Source organism: Trachurus japonicus, unplaced genomic scaffold (genome assembly GCF_045865225.1).
Source record: "Trachurus japonicus isolate A0001 unplaced genomic scaffold, Traja_1.0 AP030414.1".
Classification (NCBI taxonomy): Eukaryota; Metazoa; Chordata; class Actinopteri; order Carangiformes; family Carangidae; genus Trachurus; species Trachurus japonicus.
In genome coordinates, this window is record NW_028220547.1 from 12,672 (window position 1) to 36,809 (window position 24,138).

The 24,138-nt window shown below is 41.1% G+C and overlaps 1 protein-coding gene across 1 annotated transcript; it reads right to left on the bottom strand.

Moving 5' to 3' along the window:
• Nucleotides 1-1,227: 1,227 nt before the first annotated feature.
• On the bottom strand, nt 1,228-24,061 carry LOC146960399 (cleavage and polyadenylation specificity factor subunit 3-like). Its single transcript, XM_085772401.1, has 14 exons — nt 24,057-24,061; nt 23,169-23,346; nt 18,273-18,362; nt 17,973-18,123; nt 10,966-11,141; nt 10,174-10,332; nt 9,001-9,147; nt 7,787-7,939; nt 7,572-7,680; nt 5,833-5,931; nt 2,364-2,458; nt 1,731-1,818; nt 1,565-1,631; nt 1,228-1,366 (listed from the first exon to the last, which is right to left on the bottom strand). The coding sequence occupies exons 1-14, from the start codon at nt 24,059-24,061 to the stop codon at nt 1,228-1,230; spliced, it is 1,656 nt and encodes a 551-aa protein (XP_085628527.1).
• Between the last annotated feature and the right edge of the window lie 77 nt (nt 24,062-24,138).

Here is a 24,138-nt window from a genome sequence, read left to right on the forward strand (position 1 = left end):
CTTTTTAAAGGATAAGAGTGATACAAAAAGAGGAGTGTTACAAGCTGCGTCCCGCATATTTGATCCTGTGGGATTTCTTTCCCCTTTTACCATCAGAGTGAAATGTCTTTTCCAAAAAATGTGGGAACGTGGACTTGAATGGGACAATGAGCTGCCTGAAGATCTGTCACATCTGTGGCATCAGTGGTGTGACGAACTGCCTGACATCACGAATATTAAGATCGCCAGATGTTACCATGCAGCGCTTGTGAAGCAGGATGCACCTGTCACTCTAGAAGTGCACGTCTTCAGTGACGCTAGTGAAAGTGCTTATTGTGCAGCTGCCTATCTCCGCATCATCCCAGAAGATGGTGAGTGCCTTGTAACACTTATTACTTCTAAAACAAGAGTAGCTCCCCTTAAAAAAGTTACATTACCCAGACTTGAGTTACTGGGCGCGCTCATTGGTGCTAGACTTAGTAACTATGTCATTACACATCTTGACATGAAAAAGAGCCAAGTGAACCTGTGGACTGACTCAATGATAACTTTTGACAAGACAGGGCTCCAAATGTTTTTTTTTTTTTTCCTGCGACCAATCGACCATTGAAATTTTGGTTGGCTAATGATTTTTTTGGTCAACCATAGAGCACTGGAAAAGAGAGTAACGACACGCATTGGTCCAATGGAAGCGCCTCCTGATGGCGGAATATGGGTTTTGCAAAAGCGCCCAAGAACTGACATCTCTGCATTGTTGGTGAATGAGCAAGTGTGGTATTTTCAATAATTTAAGGACATTTATAGATCACCCACGTTAATAGCATCATTGAGGACCCTTTACAGATAAATATTAACACATAGGCAACACACATACATTGGAGTGAATGAGTTTTCTGGGCGCTTTTGCAATACCCATATCCTGCCACTCGGGGCGCAAAACCCCTTACCACGGGAGTCAATGGTGGCGTCGTTACTCTCTTTTCCAGTGCTCTAGTCAACCAGTGCTTGGTCGACTATTTGGGGGCAGCCCTATTAAATTCTGTGCAAAAAGATGTTGAAATAGTTTTCAATAAAGTAGTGAATTTAAAAGTACATGGGTTCTGTTTTGTTTTTGTTTTTTTAATCGTGGTATCGAATTAGTATCGAGAATCGTGGAAATTCACAGATATTGGTTATCGACTACTGAAATTCTGGTATCGTGACAACCCTATACTGTAGGCGAATTTGCCAAAATATTGAACTATCCCTTTAATGTTTGTGTATAGAATAGATGTCAGAAGCTGGACTCACTCTGGTCTCTGGGTCGATGCACGCCGTGACTCCGTCCACCGTCACACTCAGGCTTTTACTGTCTTTGAAATTCACGCAGTCGTCCCCGAACATGTCGCTGAAACAGAAAAAAAACATTTTACCAGGTGAAAACAGAAAATATTTAATCTCTACCTTCATTTAAAAGTTTTATTCTCTTATATTTGGATCAATTAGGTTTAATTTTAACTTAAAAAGTGTCAGATTCTACAGTTTTGTCAGATATTTTAACCATTAAAACCATTTTCGAGGTGTAGCTACAGGTGTTCAGACTCACTGCAGCATCAGCTCCAGTCGCTCGACGAACAGCTCCATGTCGAACGTTTCCTTCCTGCCCTCGTGGACTGAAACAAACAAACAAAAAAAACAAACAAACAAGCGTCAGTAAAGTTTCTGTTCATCAGTGAAATTAAAATAAATTCCCTCGTGATGCGTTCACTGACATTTCTGGGCGGTGGGGTTGGACTGGACCTCCAGGATCACCGTGGTGACGGCGTCTGCGTACATGTCGTTGAGCGGGTTGGCGACCCACTGAGACGAGAACATTTTCATTATTAATAATTTTATTTCAGTTATTTATTGATTTATAAATTTTATTGCTGCATCAATTAGTTTATCGAGTTTTTTACTTCAATTGTCTGTTGTTTTTACATTCTTCTCTGTTTTATTTGTGTTGAGATTTTTGTAGTGTTTGAAAAAGTGTGATAAAAATAAAAAATTGTCATAATTATTGTATATATCTGTGTAATGAATGTATTAACTGGCTAATAATGTATCTGTAACCAGGTCTGAGTGAGATCTGTGTCTAAAAACATAAATAAAATGATAAAATATACAAAATAGTTTGAAATAAACATGTAGAACAAATACTGAGCATTAATAAAACCTGACTGCAGCTACATAACCATGTCATAAACTGTATATTTAATGTTTATAAACTGGTTTAAATAAAAACAGACGTGTTCGTGTGCTCAGAGTTAATAAAGTTTTGATAAACAGGTCAGTTTTAGCCATTTCAGGCGACATGTGGTGGATGATGAGTGTAAAAAGTGTCGTGTTGCGTTCGAGTGTCCGACCTCCAGTACGACCATCCCGGCCTCGTGAACCAGCGTGATGCTCTTAAAGATCTTCACCGTGATTTTCTCCGTCCCCTCGACCTGCTCCACGTCGCCTGAAACACACACACACACACACACACACACACACACACACACACACACACACACACACACACACACAGAGGAAACAGGAAGTTACAGCTTCTACTGCAGCATAGATATATATATATACTGACTAGATGCCGCGTTCCTAGGCAACTCTATTGAGTGGAATGCGTCAACGCGGCGGCCATCTTGGTCAGGGGGAAGCCGTGTCTACTTACTGCATCAATCAACAGAGGCAGACGTCTATCAACCATTAAAATCGCCATAACTCACCAAATATTCAACCGATTTTCAAGCCGTTTGGTTTATTATAAATGTCAGACATATGTTTATGATACAACAACAACAAAAAATCTTTATAATTTTTTTTTTATGTATTAAACATACACTTTGTTGTGATATTTACCCCAAAATCGTATATTGCTATAATGTTTGGGATATTGACATTTGCCTTAGACATATGATAAGCTCGTGACAATCAGTTTAATAATGAAGCATGTAATCAACTTTTCTATAATTGGTGTAATTACTGTGTTTTGCTCTTACAGCCCAGAGAATGACATAGCCTACACATGACAGGGGAAGTAGCAGTTACACACAGGGACTGAGTGTACTGGTTGTTTGATAAACAATTGGGATATCTGGTCTTCGTACCTAGTGTAACTGTGATAGTCAGCTGACACAGGGGAAGGCTGACAAATGCAGGGGGTTGCGTGTCTTGTCCTTTTCTCTTTCTCTTGTCCCTTGTTTAATAGGAGCTATCAACAGCTGATCAGCACTAGGGATGGGTATTGATAAGAATTTAGCGATTCCGATTCCATTATCGATATTGCTTATCGATTCGATTCCTTATCGATTCTCTTATCGATTCTCATTGGGTGAGGGAATAAAAGAGAAATGGGTTTGTTTGCATTAATGCAGTGGTTCCCAACCTTTTTTGGCTCATGACCCCTTTTGACATCACAAATTTCTGGTGACCCTCATTCAAGATGAGCAAGCTCAGATATTTGTATATGCTGCATTTTATTTTATCTTGATTTATTCAAGAAAGTGAATATATTGAAATTTGTTTATTTGGATAAAACCCCTTGAGATGTATCATCTCGTTTTCGAGGGGGTCCAAACATATAGACAAACATAGATTCAACAGACAAACATGTTCTCAACAATATAGAAAAACAAACAGACAAATAAACAAACAAAACAAGCAAACCAAAAGACAAGAACAATAGTACAAACAAGGACAAACCACAGTTATTGTAACTACATTGGGACAAAACAAAACAACCATAGTAGGGCCACAAAGGTCAACACTGGGACTAAAAAGACAGTATATAATGATAAGTAACAGATCAACAAATCAGAAATGCGTCTTCAGTGAGAACAGGAACAGGTCACCATGAGATGAGAAGACAAAGCATGCTTGAAAATACCAAGAGAGGAACTGGATCTGATATTAGCAGGAAGGTTGTTCCAATCTGCAGGTGCTTTAAACATAAAAGCTCTTCTACCAAATGATTTAATGACATTGGGAACAGAAAAAAAGGGCTGCGATGAATGTCTGATATGATAACTTGTTGTATATGGTATAAGATACTGCTGTAGATAGGATGGGTATAAAATAAATACATTTGTATATCAGCTGTAACCAGTGCATGTGTCTTCTCATGTTCAATGTTGGCCAGTTGAGTCTAGTGTACATTGTGCAGTGATGAGTAAGAAAAGGACATCCAAGGACAAATCTACAGAGTCTGTTATAGGCTATGTTGAGTGAGGCAAGGTCTGATTTATGGGCACTTTGATATATAACATCACAATAATCTATAATTATCAAGAATATAGTTGTTTAAGATTGTGAAAAATAATTAGTTTATTTATTTATTTATTTATTTTTAATCAATTACTAGACATTTAAGGCGATCCCATTTGAATTCCAGGCGACCCCACATGGGGTCCCAACCCCAAGGTTGAAAACACTGCATTAATGGCTCTGACATTAAAAAAGTTGACAGGACCGACCTGCCTGGACAGGTTAACACTATAGACCACTGTGGCTGTGGGGCAGCTGTGCTCACAGGAGGAATTTAACAATGTTTCCATTACATAGTTTTTATGCATCTGTATCTTCTCACTAGTTATTGTTTTCATAACGTTCGTTTTTATGCGGAGCGAGTGAGCGAGCGAAAGAGAGAGAGCGCGCGAGAGAAAAGACACAGGGCGCAGCTACCGTTTCACCTGGCTACGAGCAAAACCTGAAAGGAAGTGATTAGAATGAAGAGAGAAAAACAGAAAGAATATGTAGCCTGTTCAGGAGACGTTGACCTGTCCTCACGGCGTGAGGGAGGGAGGACCGGAGGGAGGCTCTGGCTCACAGGTTAGTGATGAAGAAACGTCACTGTCAGCTGCATCTGTCAGCAGCTCCGCTCCACGCAGACACGCCACTAACTTTATTTTGGGAGAACAAACGGTGACACGTGGATATAAACACTAAGCACCCTCATTTATAATGAAGATTGATTTTAACGTAACGTCACGTAACGTCATTAATCAATTAATGCGCGGGTTTCTGAACCAAACGGAATCGATAAGGGAATCGTTAAAGCAGACACGCACACGATTCCAGGAATTGATCCAAGTTGGAACCGGTTCCGAAGAGGAACCGGTTTTCGATTCCCATCCCTAATCAGCACCAAGCATGAGATTGGGGTCAGACACGAGGTCATGGCGTACGGACTCCAGCCAATGAGGATGCACATTACATCAATTACATCATATCTTGCATTTGTGTAATCAGTAACTATAAAACCGGACAGGGACAGTAGACAGCATCAGACTTCGTGAACTGATGCTGCTGCGGCGTGTTGGTCAGGGAAACTTAGTCTGGTCCGGAGCTCTGTACACAATCTCTTTTCCTAGTTGATTCTTTTATAAATAAATATCTAAAATGTTGTAACTGAACGTCTCCTGCGTACTTCATCAAACGAACACGCGAGTTCAAGGACTGGAACTCTTCAACTTACATACTCAGACACACACCCACATGCATAAACACACTGAACTTAGTTCTACAAGGGTCTGACCGGTCTGACTGCTGGTCAGACGTATATTATGTCTATGGTCAGAACCCCGGACCAAGATGGCGGCCGTGTTGACGTACGCTGAGAAGCAGAACGCGGCATCTAGTCAGTATATATACTGTATATCTATGCTACTGCAGGAGGAGGAGGAGGAGGAGGAGGAGGAGAGGAGGAGGAGGAAGAGAGGGGGAGGAGGAGGGAGGAGGAGGAGGAGGAGAGGAGGAGGAGGAGGAGGAAGGAGGAAGAGGAAGAGGAGGAAGAGGAGGAGGAGGAGTTAGAGGACGAAGGGGGCGGAGCCAACTCACCCGCGAGGCTGCGCAGCTGCGTGACGAGCAGAGAGATCGGTCCAGTGAACGGGATCGCCTGAGTCTGTTTCACCGTTCCCATGGCGAGGTCGGTGTAGTCTGAGGAGGGAGGAGGAGGAGGAAGAGGAGGAGGAGGAAGAGGAGGAGGAGGAGGAAGAGGAGGAGGAGGAAAATGTGGAAGAAGAGGAGAAGGAGGAGTCTGTTAGTCACTCCATCATTTATGTCTCTACTTTCTTCACGTCTTCATGTTCATGTCTTTCTCTTTCTTTACTTTTTTGTCACTTCTCTCTCTTCTTTGCTTCTGTAGCCTTTTGTCTTTCTTTCTATTTCTTCTCTCTTTCTGTCCATCTTTTTTCTTCCTACTATCTTTTTCTTGTTTTGCCTTTTTTGTTTGTTTGTTTCTCTTTTTTTCTTTGTTTCTTTCCTTTTGATTATTTCTTCCTTGATATTCCTTTCTTTCTACCTTCATTGTCTTTATTATTATTTTGATTATTTTTTTCTTCTTTTCATTGTCTTTCTTTCCTCCTCTTTCTCTCTTTTTTTTCATTTCCTTCCCTCTCTTTTTCTTTAGTATTTCTAAGTATTTCTTCTTTCTTTTTTCTTCCTACTATCTTTTTCTTTCTTTGCCCCTTTTTGTTTCTTTTCTTTCTCTCTATTTTCTTTCCTTTTGATTATTTCTTTCTTGATCTTCCTTTTTTCCTGTTTCTTTTCTTTCTCTCTTTCTTTATCTTCCCTCTTTCTTTTTTCTTCGTTTCTTTCCTTCTGATTATTATTTTCTTGGTCTTCCTTTCTTGCATTTTCTTTCAGTCTTTCATTAGTTGGGTTTCCATCCACCTTTTCTTATGCGCATTTTGTGAAAATGCGAATAAATACTTGAATGGAAACGCCAGAAATTCGAATAAAGGCAGTAAATGCGCATAAAAGTTTATACGCTTGGAGGGGGTGGATTTGTCAGCGTATCGAATAAAGGAAATGCGAGTTTTTGTGATGGAAACAGATTATGCGAATTGAGCATAACCAAAACAGCGGAAAAGCGAGCGGACTGTCACAGTTCCTACTGTCTTTCTGTGTAAATATCTCATGTTACAACATGAAAACCTGCAGCTTATATTAAAGTGCGGCCTATATAATATGTACAGTATTTTCTTTTAAAATGTAGCTGGTGCGGATTATACAGGTGCGTCTATAGTCCGGAAAGTACGTAAATTGTCCATGATGTTGAGTGTCATCTGAGTGTCAACTGTTGGATACATTCACGCTCTCTTATGACGTAATCTCACGGTGCACTCCTCCTAATCGCAAAACACTAATGAATGGAAACGGGCATAAATTCGCTTTGCTTTTTGCGCATTTTCACAAAATCCGCTTTTAAATTCGATACGACTTGGATGGAAACCCAGCTATTGTCTTTCTTTCCACCTCTTTCTCTCTTTTTCTTTCTTTCCTTCACTCTTTCTTTATTTCTTTCTTTCTTTCTTTCTATCAACCAACCAACCAACCAATCAGTCCAGATGTTGAGGTTTACTTTCTGTGACAGAAGCAGCTTGAAACATTTGTTGACGGATCAAAAACATTAAACATTCATCAATTATAATAAGTGTTTGACAATACACACACAGACACACACACACACACACAGTCTCACAGACACACACACAGACACACACACACACACACACACACAACCTCACACACACACACACACACACACACACACACACACACACACACAGACTGACTGGAGAGGTCGGACGGCGTCAGGATGTGGTAACTGAAGTTTCTCTTCACCAGGATCCCGGAGACTCTCTGACCCTGAGAGCACTTCTCATCCGCCAGCACGCCCATCACCTGCAGCACAGCACAGCGGAGCAGAGCAAAGCATGCTGGGAGTTAACAACACGGCCCACACCAATACAACAACACAACAACAACACACACACAGACACACACACACCTTGGCCAGTTTCTCTCCTCTGAAGTTCAGCGTCACGGCTTCAGTGTTTCGCGGGTTGTGGACTTCGATGTGAACCTCGTCGTTGTCTTCGTACTCTCGGATCAGAGCCGCCTTCAGCCGGGCCATCTCGTTCTGCTCGCCGTGCACCAGGATCTGCACACACACACACACACAGACACACACACACACACACACACACACACACACACACACACACACACACACACACACACACACACACACAAACTGCATTAAGGTGGGACACTACAGGTGAATAGGGTAGAAATTTAAACTAACAGATATCACCATGAAACTTCCCAAGTTTATCACTCACATTAAGACAAATATTTTTTGTATTACAAGTTTTGTCAAGTTTTATGTTTAAATATGTAAATGAGGCAATATCTGATGAAATATGCGCTAATTTGCATACATTTCCAGAACAGAAATCTGAACAACAGATAAAGCTACTTTCAAAATTCTTGTTTTATTTTGTTGACATATTAGAGTCAGAAGTTTTTACAGAGGAGGATTTTGGATATCTCTCTTTATCACTCTGTAAATGAGAAAATACTGTCACCAGCCCTAAAAATTCAAATATCGCCATGTTTTTAGGAGTAAAATGTTGTATAAATCAGGCTGTGGATGATATATTAACAATCCCCTCTGTAAAAACCTTCAGAATATAGACAGGAATAAAACTGGAAGGTTTGGTGTCTGTAGGTGCTGCTGAAGTGGAGATTTCGGGTCCAGAGTCTGAGGAAAAACTCATTTTGAGAAAACGGCCTTTAAAGACTTGTACTGTAAAATTCCATAGATCATTAATGTGAATCGCACTTTTACGATTGACTGCGGATACGGAGGAAATGACAATTTTTGGATCCACATAATTGTTCAGGAGAGAGAGGGAGCTTTACAGTGATACCTGACATAACTTTTGGTGAATTTAGGAGAAATCTACTGATGAAAGAGACAAAATGAAGTAAAATAAAAAACCTTAATGTGGATTTTCTACCATTTCTTTCCACTTTTCTGTGAGAAAAATATCCCAAAATCTCAAAATTGATCAGTGCATGAAAAAACTGTGTTTTTGCCTGTTAGTGTGTCGCAATAAACCCAAAGGATCCAGGAACATCGCTTTGTGGATTTAATTAAATAGTGTGGATTTAAATAGTGTGTGTCTGTGTGTCTGTGTGTGTGTGTGTTGTTTTTACCACGTGCGGCGGTTTGAGCGCCCGGATGAACTCGCTGGTCTGCTGGTAGTCGGTGTGAGCGGAGAAGGAGATGTAGTCGACCGACATCTTGAGAGGAAGCTTCTGTCCCGACATGGTGGCGATCTCATCAGGCTCCGTCATGATGTGCTGCAACACACACACACACACATATTACACACATACACTAATGTATGTAATGACACTAATGTATATTGTTCAGGGGAGGATTTGAAGGAAGTGCTGAGGACAGTAGAAGTAGAGTTGTTTCAGCTAAAAAAATGGTTTGATATTAATAAGTTATCATTAAATGAAAAGAAACAAAATGTATGGTGTTTAGCGGTGCTAGGACCAATTGTGAAGTAAAATTAAAATTAAATCAAGTGGAAATCGATAGAGTATATGAAACTAAGTTTTTGGGAGTAATTATTGATCATAAACTGTGTTGGAAGCCTCATATAGAATATATCAAGGGAAAAATATCCAAATCCATTGCCATTCTTTATAAAACAAGGGACATGTTGAATAAGAAATGTCTGCATATTTTATATTATTCTCTTATATTTCCATATTTGACATACTGCGTTGAAGTTTGGGGAAATGTTTATAAAACAAACATAGACCCTATAATCAAGCTTCAAAAAAGAGTTATTAGAATAATAAACAAAGAGTGCAATTAAGTACATTAAACTCAACATTATCAATAAAACTGACCGGACTGATCCAATACTGGGAATATCTATTGATGCCGATCAATAATATAATTTAAATAAGAGTCTTATTTCTGGTTTTTATTCAGATACACACACTGTAAAAGATTTTGTTTCAGCAATTACACTGTTCTCAGTCAGAGTTATTTGTGTTGTTGTTCTTGCCATCGCAGTTATTATCTCCAAACTATAAGATACCGATTAAAGGAGAAGTTATGAATAAAGAAAGATGCATTTGGGGCAGACAAACTAATTTTACAGCTGTTATTGTCTATTTTTATTTATTGCTGTGATTGTTTGTTTTATTTCACTCTCTCACTCTCTGTTGTTCTTAACTTGTCTCCAAAAGTGAACACAGACCTGACATTTCTAAAACCAGTGGAGGAAACGTTTCACTTCCGGTGATAATAAAAATTTAAAAAAAAACTGCAGAAGGGACCCGAGGTGTCGCAGGTTCGATTCCCACCTTGGCGAGCGTCCCCTCCACGCAGTAGCCGGCGATGATGACGCCGTTCCTCTTGTCCGTGCACCAGCTCTCAAACAGCTCCCGGGACAAACCGCTCTGCATCATGCCGGGCGACGCCATCACCACGCTGGGCCCGATGTCGTCGAAGTGGTCCATGCTCTGACACACACACACACACACACACACACACACACACACACACGTCAGAAAACAAACGACAACGACAATGGAAACAGGCAATAGCATACATAGGGTTGCAAAATATCGGGTATCGGGTAATATCGGAAACTTTCTATGGGAATAAACGGGAATAAATCCGAAATTTACAAAATTGAAGGTTGGCCCTTAATAAGCAATTAGTAATATTTTACTCAACATTCATGTTTTTGTTGTTCAGTAAAATAGCTGATTGTTCATACAAGAATTAGAACTTGATAAAGTTCTACTCACAAATAAATCTGTGGAAATGTCATGTTTTTTAATTGTATTGTTATTTTGCATGGATGTCTGCTTATGACGAAACAAATTTGGTTTGGATATGATACAGTTTGTTTAAATTACCCCAGATTTCCAGTTAATCCCCATAAATTCCCATAATTTCCCATAATTCCCATGGATATTTTCCAATTTGGAATAAAAAACTGGAAATTTTCCGCCCCTTTGCAACCCTGAGCATACACAATGTATACACTGACAATACACTGACCAAAACAGAAAACAAAGGACAGAACAAACCTGATGACACAATAAAACAGGACAGAAAAGTAAAAACAAAAACAAAACAAAACAAACCTTCAGGTTGCTGATGTGCTTGAAGACGAAGGGGTTGTTGATGTTGATGGCCTTGCGGATCTTGTCGTTCATGGCGTTGATGTAGGTCTGGTACACGGCCATGCACTTCCTGGCCAGAGACGAAGCGTAGAAGATCGGGATGTCGTGGAGCTCCGGGTGGTTCTGCCAGTACTCGTCTGGTCCACACACACACACACACACACACACACACACACACACACACACACACACACACACACACACACACACACACACACACACACACACACACACACACACACACACACAAATAAAGTTAACAAACCTACTGCTATGACTATAGGGATTATGGCAATGGAGCAATTTGCCAAAATGTTGAACTATCCCTTTAAGGTAAAAATCTTGCATAGTTCCTCTTTAAAGGTATAGTATGTAGGAATTCCCCCCATCTAGCGGTGCGGTTGCATATCTGAACGTATTCTTTATGTTGCATTCAGGTGAAATCGGGCAGACGTCAGACAGACAACAGACGCTGCATGTATCAGGATAAACAAGCGTCTATGTAAACAAGTGATCCGCCAGCACGAGGCAAAACAATACAGGCGTAGCAATATGTTGTCATGGTGATGTCGTATTGTTTACCCGACCCACGTTTTACCGGCTTTCTCTCGTCGAGTAAAATGACATCTGTCGTGGAAATTTTCTGTTGCTGTTGCTGGTGAAAAATGAAATAGAGACTTGGCCGGCCATCATGATTTTATTTCCTTGCAAGGAAAGGTCCATTCGACCCGAGTGGGTGATGTTGATGAAAAGACAAAGACAAAAGGGGCGACCGAAACACTTATACCTGAGGAAACACCTCCTCAGGTATGCCACACCCCTTTGTCTGCTGCAGGGTTACATGTTTAGAGGTCTAGACATTAGAATACACAAATGGGTAACAAACAAAGGAGTTCTGATACCTTGGGAGGAAAGCAGGGGGTAGGGACGTCTCAAGTGATTAAACCAAAGGAATATTGAAATTTACCATTACAATTCCTCCTTTTGATTATTCATTAATCACACAAGAAAAAGTCACAACTTAATCGTCATTACAGTTGCTAGAAAAAGGAAAAAGTTGAAAAAGTAAGAAATCATAGTCAGGAAAAACAGGTATCAGTTACAATAAAACGATTAGGGTAAAGAAAACAATTATGTCAATTCTAAACATGTTCTAAACAAGTTGTTCTACATTGAGGGGTAGGGTTGTCTATAATAGAAGGTTATCTAAAATGTGGTTCTCAAATGTAAAGATTTAAAATTCGTACTGACAAAACAAGTAATTACCAAAACAAGCAATACAAATTCAAAATGCTAGACAGTCTACTGAAACTTTGACTTGTCAACCTTCCAAATGAATTTGTGGTGTCTAAGTTTTGTAATCGACTGTAATATTGTCACACATCATATGTTGTCTCATGTCAAGTTACATTGTTAACTTGAATAAACATGTAATATTCAGTCCATTGATGATAGTGAGGTTTCCTGATGTAGTCAGAACGTAGTTATGTGTAACACGATTCTGTAACATCTTGAACTTTATTGCAGTCATTGCTTGTGAAAGCAGGGGCATGTCTTCTGTAGAGTTCTCAAGATTCTCACTCGTTTATGTGGCTCTGTAGTTTGGTGTCTGAGGGCACCAACAAATCTTGTCCAAGTGTTCTTCAGAGAGAAGTGGAGAAGTGAAAAAGGAGTGGAAAGGGGCAAGGAGAGTTGTTGCTGGTTCCTCCACCGAACAAATGTCTTTAAGGTAGAAATATGGAACAGCGCCTGACCATGGTTCAGGTTGGGCACAGTTTCTTAATTGTGGTGAGTTTGGGCTGGCAGAATGTTCATGGATGGAGTTGAAGTATGGTAAAGGTAGGAGTCCTTCTGCACACATGACAGTGGGATTTTGGCTGTTGAGGACAATGGTTCATGAGTTGGGGTTGCATGTCTCTTGGTGCAGTAAAATTTTGATGTAATCCTCTTGGATGTATTCTTTGGGCATCATATCTATGCTTGCACTGTTCTTCTGATCTCTTGATGGTTGTGTTCTAAAGGAAGTCTGTCATCTTCTTCTGGGCCATCAGGCCTGCGTTGCTCCTCAGCACTTCTGGCAGTTTTAGGTGTGATGGAGAAGGACCTATGCGTCTGGATGGTCCTTGTTGATTCCATGGAGTTCCTCTTTGTGTTGCTCTGGTTCACAGCTGGTCCCTTTGTTGGCTCCTTCCTGCAGTGACCATCTTCACAGCTGGAAATCATGGAGTGGTGTGGACGTTGGTCGTGAAAAGGCTGATTTTCACTTGCTGCATCTGTTGTATAAACAAAACATACACATCCAATATCCCCCCTTTTGACACATGGTTTTACCCATGTGTCACATTAGCAAAGTGGGAGTAAAATAGTAAGAGGAGAGTGAACTTAAACAGATCTATCCAAAAGAAAGAACCAAATCAGGTTAGATAGTTAGTTAGTTTGTTAGTTTGTTAATGGTTATTCTTGTCGGTCCAGTCAGGAGTCAACCTGTTGGAAGATAGCAATTCAGTTATGTTCTTTTCCATCATCTGGTGGGGGGAAAAGAGTGATAGGGTTAAAAATATTGCATCTTATGACAGTAATGTTGGACATTTCTAAAAGTACAGTGTCAAATTTTAGTCATCGTGTTGTGGAGAGGTGAACAAAGGTGTGCCAACTGGGGAGTCTTTACAGGGAGCAATTACTCCTACTGCTTTAAAAGACTCAAAGACTGGCATTATGTAAATCGATAGCTTCTTGATTTTGGAGTGATCACAATAGGTTCATATGAGGCCAAACATCATACTGACTGACAACCCACAGTGTCTTAGGGACCTCCTGTAGGGCTGAAATAGTTTTAACTTGTTTCAGACAAAAACAAACATACAAACAAACAAACATGCAAACATACAAACAAACAAACAAACAAACAAACCAGCTGGATTTTCTTTGAGTGTGCACAACAGATGTTAAATTCTTAAGAATAGCTCTAGATTGATCAGATGTTTTCTTGCCAATTGGCTGCGCGCTTACATTGTTTTTCTTAAATGGGTCCCAATCTTCCCTCTAATTATAAGTGTAAATGTGTAGAACCAAATGGTCTGTGGTGTACATGTCAAAATTGAATTGGTGTGAGAGAGAGAATGATAAAGCACATCTGTGTTGTCCGGTAGATGTGTGCTCCAGTATCAACTCTCTTTCCCAACCAACCTTTTTCAAATGTCTCATCAGGTCCTGTGACACAAGAGGTTCAATGCAGTTCCTCTGGTGTCAAAACTGTTTTTCTGGGTTCTGTAACAAGCTTGGAAAAGGCCGTTAAGGGTTGCAATTTCCATTGATATGCATACTGCAGGTCTAGGGTGTGGTGAACAAAGTAGTGTGAAAAACATTTGGCTTCAAATTAGATCAGTTTGTTTAGCTACATCTGGGGTTGAGACCAGACAAAGGCCTAATTTGCACATCAAGTATCTGCCCATCAGGTTAATTGGGTAGTTTTCAGAGGGCATGAATGCATGTTTGAAATTTGACTTTAGCCCATAGTATCTCTAACTATTTTGACCTGATGAACACAACACATAATTTTTGCTCAGTTCTTTCATAACCAGTGTCAGTGTTCAAACACAATTTGTAGTTATGTGTATAATCTATACACTCTATGGTGTGTGTGAATGTGGTGCAGTACCTTTCTCAGATTTCACAGGTTGGTTAAGCTTGTCAGCAAGGATCCATTCCCCTCCGACCACCCCCGATCATCCTCAGTCTATGTTTGTTTGCTGGAGTTGATGATGTTCTTAGGGGACAGTTACGTATCCAATGTCCATGTTGGCGACAATGATACAGGCGTCACTGGGAACTTTTTTTCCTGAGTTCCTGTGTCCTTTCTTTTTGTGTCCATGACTGAGTTGTCCATGTTTCCAGACTGTGTTGATGTCCATAGTCCATACACAGAAAACCATTGTTGTACCTTCTGGTCCTGACACTTCAACCATGGGCATGTTGAAGGCTATATCTTGATTGGAATGGTGTAGTCTGTGTGCAATTGGAGAAGATGATGGAACAGGCACATCAGAATGGGCTGCTCCTGAGCTTGTTGAGCTTCTTTGTTGTGGCGTGGTGGAGTCCGTTTCTCTTCCCTTGCTGGGTGTTGCAGAGTGGTATGACGGTGGAGCTGAGGGATGATGGTGGATGGCCGTTGAGGTCTGGATCCAGCTTCAAAGCTGTCAACTGTGGAAACAAAGAAAAGGAAATCTACAAGCTTGGTGCTGTAGTGTTAGTGTGAGTTGCATTTTTCTTTCTTTTTCAAAATTTTCTCTTTTTTTTTTTTTTTTTTTTTTTTAAGCAATTCTTGTGTTGCTTTCCCATCTGTAAACATTATTTTAACCTTTCATAATTTACAGACTTTTTTCCTCATTTCACTTTTTGTTACCGTTATCTTCAATACTAATTTCCTTTTAAGGGATTCCCCTATTGGGAATCCAAATTCAACTGTACAAACATTTCAAATATTTAAAATTTTAGTTCCCACATTTTCCCTTTTCATAACATCCACAATCGGTCCCTCCGGAGGTTCCCCCTCAACGGAATACTCCCCATTCCAAATGGAGATCGTGCACGACAATTCAATACAGACGTCTCTGTAAGGACCGCTTCGTTTATGGCACCAACGATAAAAAGCCGGTCACTTCGTTTATGCTACAAGCGATAAAAGCAAATCATTTTGTTTTAGGGTGACAAAGTGATTAAAAAACAACCAGTCGTTTCGATTATACTACAAACGATAAAAGTAAATCATTTTGTTTTAAGGTGACAAAGTGATTAAAAACAACCAGTCGTTTAGTTTATACTACAAACGATAAAAGTAAATCACTTTCTTTAAGGCTACAAAGTGATTGAAAAGTACCAGAATCGCTTTGTTTATGCCACAAGCGACAAAAGGCAAATCACTTAGTTTTACGGTTACAAGTAATTCAAAAACCGATCAATTTGTTTATACTACAAATGATAAAAGCAAATTATTTTGTTTAGGCTACAAACAATTAAAAAGCCGATCCCTTTGTCCCTGCTACAAAGTGATCAAAAAGCAGATCTCTTAGTTTGTGCTACAAGTGATCAAAAAGCCGACCGATTGTGGATAACATGAGAAATTAAAATGTTATGTCTAATTAAACCCAAATTTTAGAGAAAAATAATTTAAATGTCAATATTTCAGTGCTCACCAGATGAATTTCCCTGACTTAGTTCGCAGAATTCCAGCGGCAATGATCCAGGACGACAGTAGCAGCCCTCCCCTCTTTTTGAGGTTTGGAGGCTGGAAAACTTTTCTCTTTCCAGGCTGGCCTGTCGCTGCCAGCCGTCCATCCCAGACGATTGCACGAGGAATCCCGGACCGAGCCCCCAAATTGTCGTGGAAATTTTCTGTTGCTGTTGCTGGTGAAAAATGAAATAGAGACTTGGCCGGCCATCATGATTTTATTTCCTTGCAAGGAAAGGTCCATTCGACCCGAGTGGGTGATGTTGATGAAAAGACAAAGACAAAAGGGGCGACCGAAACGCTTATACCTGAGGAAACACCTCCTCAGGTATGCCACACCCCTTTGTCTGCTGCAGGGTTACATGTTTAGAGGTCTAGACATTAGAATACACAAATGGGTAACAAACAAAGGAGTTCTGATACCTTGGGAGGAAAGCAGGGGGTAGGGACGTCTCAAGTGATTAAACCAAAGGAATATTGAAATTTACCATTACACATCCGGTTGGTTTGCCGACGGCCGTCTGCCTGACTGCACCTGAATGCAACACCAGTGCGTCCGTCCTTCCTCACACTACACAGTGGCAGGGCCGTTGTATAGGGGAGAAAGGTGATGATAATTCTAGGGGCCCAGCGCCCAGTGGGGCCCATAAAAAACCCCAGTAGAATAATCTTTGTATGACTGATTTATTCTGTGTAAGACCCTGACTAATACTCATAGTACACTGTAAAAACTCAACATCCTTCCAAGAATATTTGTCTTATTTCTTGTCCAAATGTCTCATTTCTAGTCAAAGCTAATCTCTTTCCACTTAAAATAAGACTCATAACCTAAAAATTAACTTGTTTTTAGATAATTTTCACTTGTTTCAAACTAATTTTCACTTGAAATAAGTAGAAAAATCTGCCAGTGAAAGCAAGTTTTTTGTGCTTGTAATAAGGAAGAAAAACTTGTTCCACTATCAGATTTTTTCTACTTATTCCAAGTGAAAATATGCTTGAAAGAAGTAAAAAGTGTCTAAAAACAAGCTACTTTTAATATTCTGAGTCTTATTTTAGGTATAATGATATTTGTTTTGACTAGAAATTACATTTTGACTAGAAATAAGACAAATATTCTTGGTAAGATACTTGGGTTTTTGCAGTGTAATGTTGCATTAGCATCAAAACAAGGTAGGCTACTAGGCTAAATAAAAAATGATAATACATACGTAGTCTAAGAAAAAAAACTGGAAAAGTTAGGGGGAGGGGCCCACTTTAGTATTCTTTAAGGGGGCCCAGAATTCCTAACAACAGCCCTGCACAGTGGTGACAGTTTTAACAGGCCGAGCCGACAGCTCTGCTGAGTTTCCGTGGTTACCTACGGTCACGATGCAACATGGCCGCCTCGGTTCGGTGCGTCGCCCACTTATGTGTTTGTAACGACTTGTAACAACTCATTCTAAGGTACGAGAAAGCTTTCATTTGTATGCGGGTGTGATTCGACTTCAGTGAAATACGTATTTATGAAAGCAATATTTGATTTTTGCTACTAAAAAGCCAAATAAGTTACACACTGGGGCTTTAACGAGTGTGTATGGTGAATGAAAATGTTTCGGTGTGATCCATAGACAGAAACACGTCCCTTAGTTTAATCTTGTAAATAAAACTTGAAGCCTGAATTTATTTTTTCCTCAGCTGAAGGGAAAGCGCCACTCTTAGGTCGCCGTGCGTCGTCATGGCGTCGTTGTTGCCGTGGTCTCACCGAGGATGAGCAGCAGCTCCTGCGCTCGGCCCAGAGCGAACACGGGGATCAGACATCGACCTTCTCTGTTGACGATGTCGTGGACCGTGTTGCAGAACCGAGCCTCTCGCTCCTCCCGCTTCTCGTGGATGTGAGTCCCGTAGGTCGACTCCTGACACACACACACACACACACAACAAACACACACACACACACACACACACACACACACACACACACACAAACACACACAGGTTCAATGTTAAGTGTCTGTGCTCTGTGTTTAAATAAAGATTGAACAGGTTGAACGGCTCCACTCACGGTGATGAGGATGTCTGGTTTGACGCTGGGGATCTCCGCCGCCATCAAGTGTCTGTCCTCCTGACGGGAGAAGTCTCCTGTGTACAACAACTACACACACACACACACACACACACACACACACACACACACACACACACACATATACAGGGATGCAAACGGGTCAGGACCAAAAAAGAGAGGTATTGTCTGGCGGGGGGGGGGGGCTCACCATTAACAATATCACAGAAAAGTCAATTTCCAGTAGTTCAACCCCAACCAAGTATTGAGTGCATATAGATGGACAGTTTTCAGAAGGCCAACATTTCTATATTAAAAATGCTTTAAAAAAATAAAAACCATTGCAATATTTCAATTTTGGAGATACTGATTTTTAGGTCTTCACTGAATGTTAGTCATAATTATTACTATTAAAATAAACTGAATAAATAAAGACATGGGATTTAACATCCCATTCGGTGTGTAATGGACATATAGGCCTATATAATGTGTTAGTTTCACTTTAATTGAACACATTCTACATGGCGGAGGCGACGTCTTTCCACTCAGGGCTTCCTGCACCTCTGAAACGGGGCAGAGCTCCATGGAAACACCTGCCTGACACAGCAACGTAGGGAACCGTGCATGTCCGTGGAGCTGTGCGCCGCGGACGTGCACGGGGGGAAAAAACGGCGTCACCGCTTTGGGTAACGTGGGTGCATGTCGCGCGTCTACATTGGAGGACGGCTGTTATCAGTATAATCAGAGACCATGAATGAGTTCGCCTCACGTGATTGTCACTGTCAGCCTGTTAGAAAAACATTTTACTGACCCCAGCTGAGACGCTGAGACCCCCCCCCCCCCTCAAAACAAAAACTCTTCGGATCTGAACGATTCACACAAGTCACCTAATTGGTCATGAAAAAAGCGAGTTTCGCTTTTCGGCGCGCTGTTTGCATCCCTGTGTGATGTTCAGGGACAGTCAGGACAGTCTGAGGACTGACAGCTCTGAGGTTGAAGTTTATATTAATGCACCATGACACTGTGGCAGGTCTCTGTACTAGGGATGTGAATCTTTGGGTGGCTCACGATTCGATTCCGACTTTTAGGGTCACGATTCGATTCAAAATCGATTTTCGATTCAACCGATTCTTGATTTTCTTTTTGCGATTTTTAGTTTGCTTTATTAACACCAGACCATGTGAAAACGTTGAATGATGATGATGTCTACAGACTATTATATCAGAAGCCATATTTCCCCCCAAAAAATGCACATCACATGTTTCAGATTTATTCAGCAGCAATATATTCGAACCATTTTAAAGTTAACTGCTACATGAAGCTGATTTTATAGGCTACTCTCTTTTCAAAAGCCTGGACTGAAGGATGTGAATATTTGGGTGTCTCTTCGATTCAAAATCAGTTCTCATGCACATGCACATGGACATGTAGCCTATCTGTAACAAAGGCTGCTAAAAAAAAAAAAAAAAAAGAGACGGCACTCTGCTCTCAGGCCAGCTCACCTGCAGCCTGTCTGCAGCGCCACAGAGGAGCTGTCAGAGCTGCTGCTGCTGCTGCTGGTCCTCTCTCTTCAGCCTGCTGTTTGGCTGCACTTTGTATGAGTTTAAAAAAGTGAAGATCTAACGTCACCTGAGCACCGATCAGCTGATCCAGAGCGCAGTGGATGTGGCTGCTCACACCGTGTCCTAACTGGATGCGACGCGAACGAGCGTCCGACAATCGCGTCACATCTGACGCTCTCTGTCCACACTGAATCCGTGCGTCTGTTGTCATGGAAGCACATCAGCTGTGCGCTCGCCCGCTCGACAGACTGGAGACGTAACTACCCGGTTAAAAGATGGGTGAATTGTGCCTTTTAAACAGAAAACAAGTTTCTTGAAATATAGAGCCAACAGCAAGTTGTCTCTATAGTGTAGGAACACGAGTTGTAAAAAACATAATGCAGGGTTTTCTGTAACATTATAAGACGGCGCACCGCCCCCCGCCCAAGATGAATGAAGAGGCTATTAAAAAAAAAAAAAAGTCCGCTAGTCTCCTTGAAGCGGCTGTTATGTGTCTCTCTCTGGCGGTGTCAGCTGATGTGCACATCTGCAGCAACCCAAACAAATGCACATGTTACTGTTGACTGGCTCTATTCCAGCCACATGATTGGTTCGACGCGGTGGAAATCTCATTATCATTGGTTATTTGTATTGTCTGCCAAAACATGGATGAATGAAACCTATCGACCACGTCTCATATTTCTATTGAGGAAAAGTTATTTCACAATTTATAGACACAACACCGACAAGCACTGAGAGCCGCATGTTGCAGTGACGTTATATAGGCTATAAAAAAAAAAATCCGCAAATAATAAGCCGACGAAAAGGTGCAACTTGCCACTTAACTTCTTGTCGATGTATTATTTGCGGGGGCTTTCGGGGGATCTGCTGACGGTGGAGGATCTGGGACTGATTGACTGTGGACCACCACCAGTCTGATCAGGTCCATCACAGCACAGCAGCTGCAGCACTGCCCCGCTGTCACATTACTCTCGCGTATCAGCTCAATCTGTTTACATTAAACCGACATCAGGAGAATAATGAGAATTATGATTAAAAATATATTTGTTTCGAATTTTGGCCCCTGGATCATGATTTTTCGCATTCTTGGTTAAAAAAAAAAAATCCTCTAAAAAAAAAGACAGTTGGGATGCATAATGTGTCTCATAACAGTATACTGTGCGTCACGCTAGGGGTCGGTGGTGTTTTATTCTAGGGGTCGGTGGCGGCTGTGAGACAGCAGCGGCTCCACGGTGAGGGGGGGGGGGGCAGCTTCTGCTCACCTGACTCTGTGCAGCTTCTTCATTAAATCCAAACAGTCCGACACAGCGACGCACTGCTCCTTTGACTCTAAAGTCTCTGTAGCTCATCAGCCCGGAACTCGCCGACATGGATCAGAAGCGACGGCGGCGTTTGGCCTCAGTGTCTCGGACTTCCAGAGCAGCTACAGAGCAGCGTTGTGACCTCAACCATGGTCGATGAGAGCAGAAATGTTGTTGTAGGCCTGTGCATATTCTCATTTGTCCAGGTCATAGTATTTCAAAGGAGGTTAAATCGAAAGCAACTGGACTTATACTGAGTCTCCAGACCAGTTAGTTGGACCAGTCCCAGCCTGGTCAGATGCTACATGAACTGATGAAGCCTCTTGGATGAGAGGTGAAACGTCTTCCTAGACAAATAACTAAGTCCAGTTGAACCTGCTTTGAAAAAAAAAAAAAAGTTGTTGGCGGGCTCGTGAATTTTTTTTTGACACGAGTCAAAAAGAGCGTCAAACCGCGTATCTCGCGTTTGGTCGCGCGTCACAACTCGAGCGAAAAAAAAGCGTTCCTCGTGTTTGGTGGGAAGCCCCTTGTGGGTCTTCCCACCAAACACGATGAAATAGACGAAGACGCGAAGGTCCCGTCGCCCAAAACAAATCGGGTGTATTGCGTCGCAAAAAAAAAAAGTCGCGTCTACCGCGTCGCGCGCCTAATCGCGTCTTTGCGTCACGGCCTTTTACACCGCGGACGTAACGAATAAACGGTGACGGTGTGAACGAACAACATAGAACAGGACCAGACGTGGCGTTGTTTCCTCTTTTCACCGACAGCTCCACTCTCCCTTACTTACACTAACTACTGTTATTGTTGAGGCCAGAGAATTGTGGGATTTGTAGTTTTTGACCAATCGCAGGTTGTGCTCTTTCTTTTTGTGATTTTCAGGCCTAAAATTTAGATTTTCAAATTTTAGACTTTTTAAGACCCCGTGGATACCCTGTTATTTCATATAAAAGTTTAAGTGCATGCATATTTTATGATGCTGTGTATTTCAGGTGTAGGTTAATATACACACACCTCAGGAGGCCTGTTGACTGGTTAAAACAAGGTAATCAGTAGATGGGAATTAACTTCAGATTTAGTCACGGATCACCTTCAAACTCTCCTTGTCATGATATTTGAATTAATTATACATCAACACCAGCATATAGGATTAACACAACATACAAATGAATAAAATGATCTAAAAGTATACATTTGTTTATTATTAATTGGATTATTCAACAAAATGTTAAAATTATAAAACCATCCTTCAACTTAAAGCCCGAGGCGACGTCTTTAAACAGTTTATTTTGCTCATCAAATGAAGAGAAATTGACTCTGGAGCCTGAAGTCTGTGATTATTGATTAGGATTTTCAATCAATCACTTTTTAATCAAAACACAGCTGCGTTTTAATCTTCACTGTTTCTGCTCCAACTAAGATAAATAAATCATAATAACATCTGTTCTTTGTCGCAGCAGAGAGAGTGAATCACTGCGATTCATATGTTTATAATTTGCATAATGTGATATTATGTGATAATGAAGTTTAGGTGAAGAGGTGCATTCTGGGAAATATTTTTTGTGAGTTGATGAAATTACTTATCAATATGCGCTTCCATTTAGACATGATGACGATAAAATGCAGGACAACACGGTGTTAAAAACAGTTTCTTTTTTTAAAAGGATTTGTATTTCCATGCTTTTATTTTGAAGGGATGCTGCATGTTTTAGAAGCCTTACTTCTGATTTCCTGTTTGTCAGACTCAGTTTATTGATCTGGTCACATCGATTATTGATTGAAATGTTTAATTTTTCTAATTTATTTACTTTACTGTACATACTTTCTTTTCTTTGTCTTGTTTATTTGATGTTTGTTTATTTTATTTCATGCTCTTATATCTTATGTTTTGTATTTATTTATATTTACAAGTTTACTATTTGCCTTATTGGTTTGTACATCGATTTATTTGCAAAATAAAGTAAAAAAGCAAAAAACAAAACACCAACAGAGGGTTGAACAGCTGAGTCATGTGAGTGGCGGTGAGCGTCCGTTACCTTGACGCCGGCGATCTCGATCATGAACATGGCGGCGCCCAGCACGTGTCCGGCGTGGTAACACCAGAACTTGATGCCGGCCACTTCCTTCACCTCGTGGAAGTTGATGGTCTCGATCTTCTCCATGCTGTCCTCCAGGTCCGTCTCCGTGTAGAGCATGTCGTCTGCCGAGATGTTACTGTCACACACACACACACACACACACACACACGCACACACGCACACACACACAGCATCAACACACACACACACACACACACACACACACAGCATCAACACACAGCTCCGTCACAGCTCCACCTGAGCGACAGGCAGCATCACTCCCTCTCTCTTTGTCAGCTGTAAAGTGACTGAGTGTGAGAGTCTGTGAGGGTCCAGATACTATAAACATGAATGGAACAGCACCTACCCTGAGCAGCGCAAATTTACGTGGATTTCCGCATTCATCAATCTTTTAGTAGTGCTGATTTTTTCGTAGCTACTCACAAAATCTACACCTGCTCCGGACTGTGTGTAGCGCTTGTGTAAATGTAGGAATGCAAATAAATACTGCTCGTCACTGTTGAAAATTACAATTTTAATCCGTATTACTCTCTCTCATGTTCAAAATACGCCGATGCCTTTGAAACACGTAATTTAAACATGACAAACAATTACAAATATTTGGAGAGAAAGACGTTTTAGGGATCGGACACGCACAAACACGGCAAGGCTCCATTTTATGATGATAATAATCTGATATAAAACCGGAAAAAACGTATTTGTGTTGCTACAATACGCTCGGTGGACGCACACTTCACCCTGCGCAGCAGCGCAGTCGGCACCGGTTTGGATGGAGCTGTGACAGACGGCTGGTGCTTCTGTAACAATATAACCTGCCTATATAACTTCATGTGTTGATCCAACCATGTTCCTCTACAGCTGAGGCTGTGAAGAGCCTCCTCCTCCCATCGCTGCTGTAGCTCTGGAG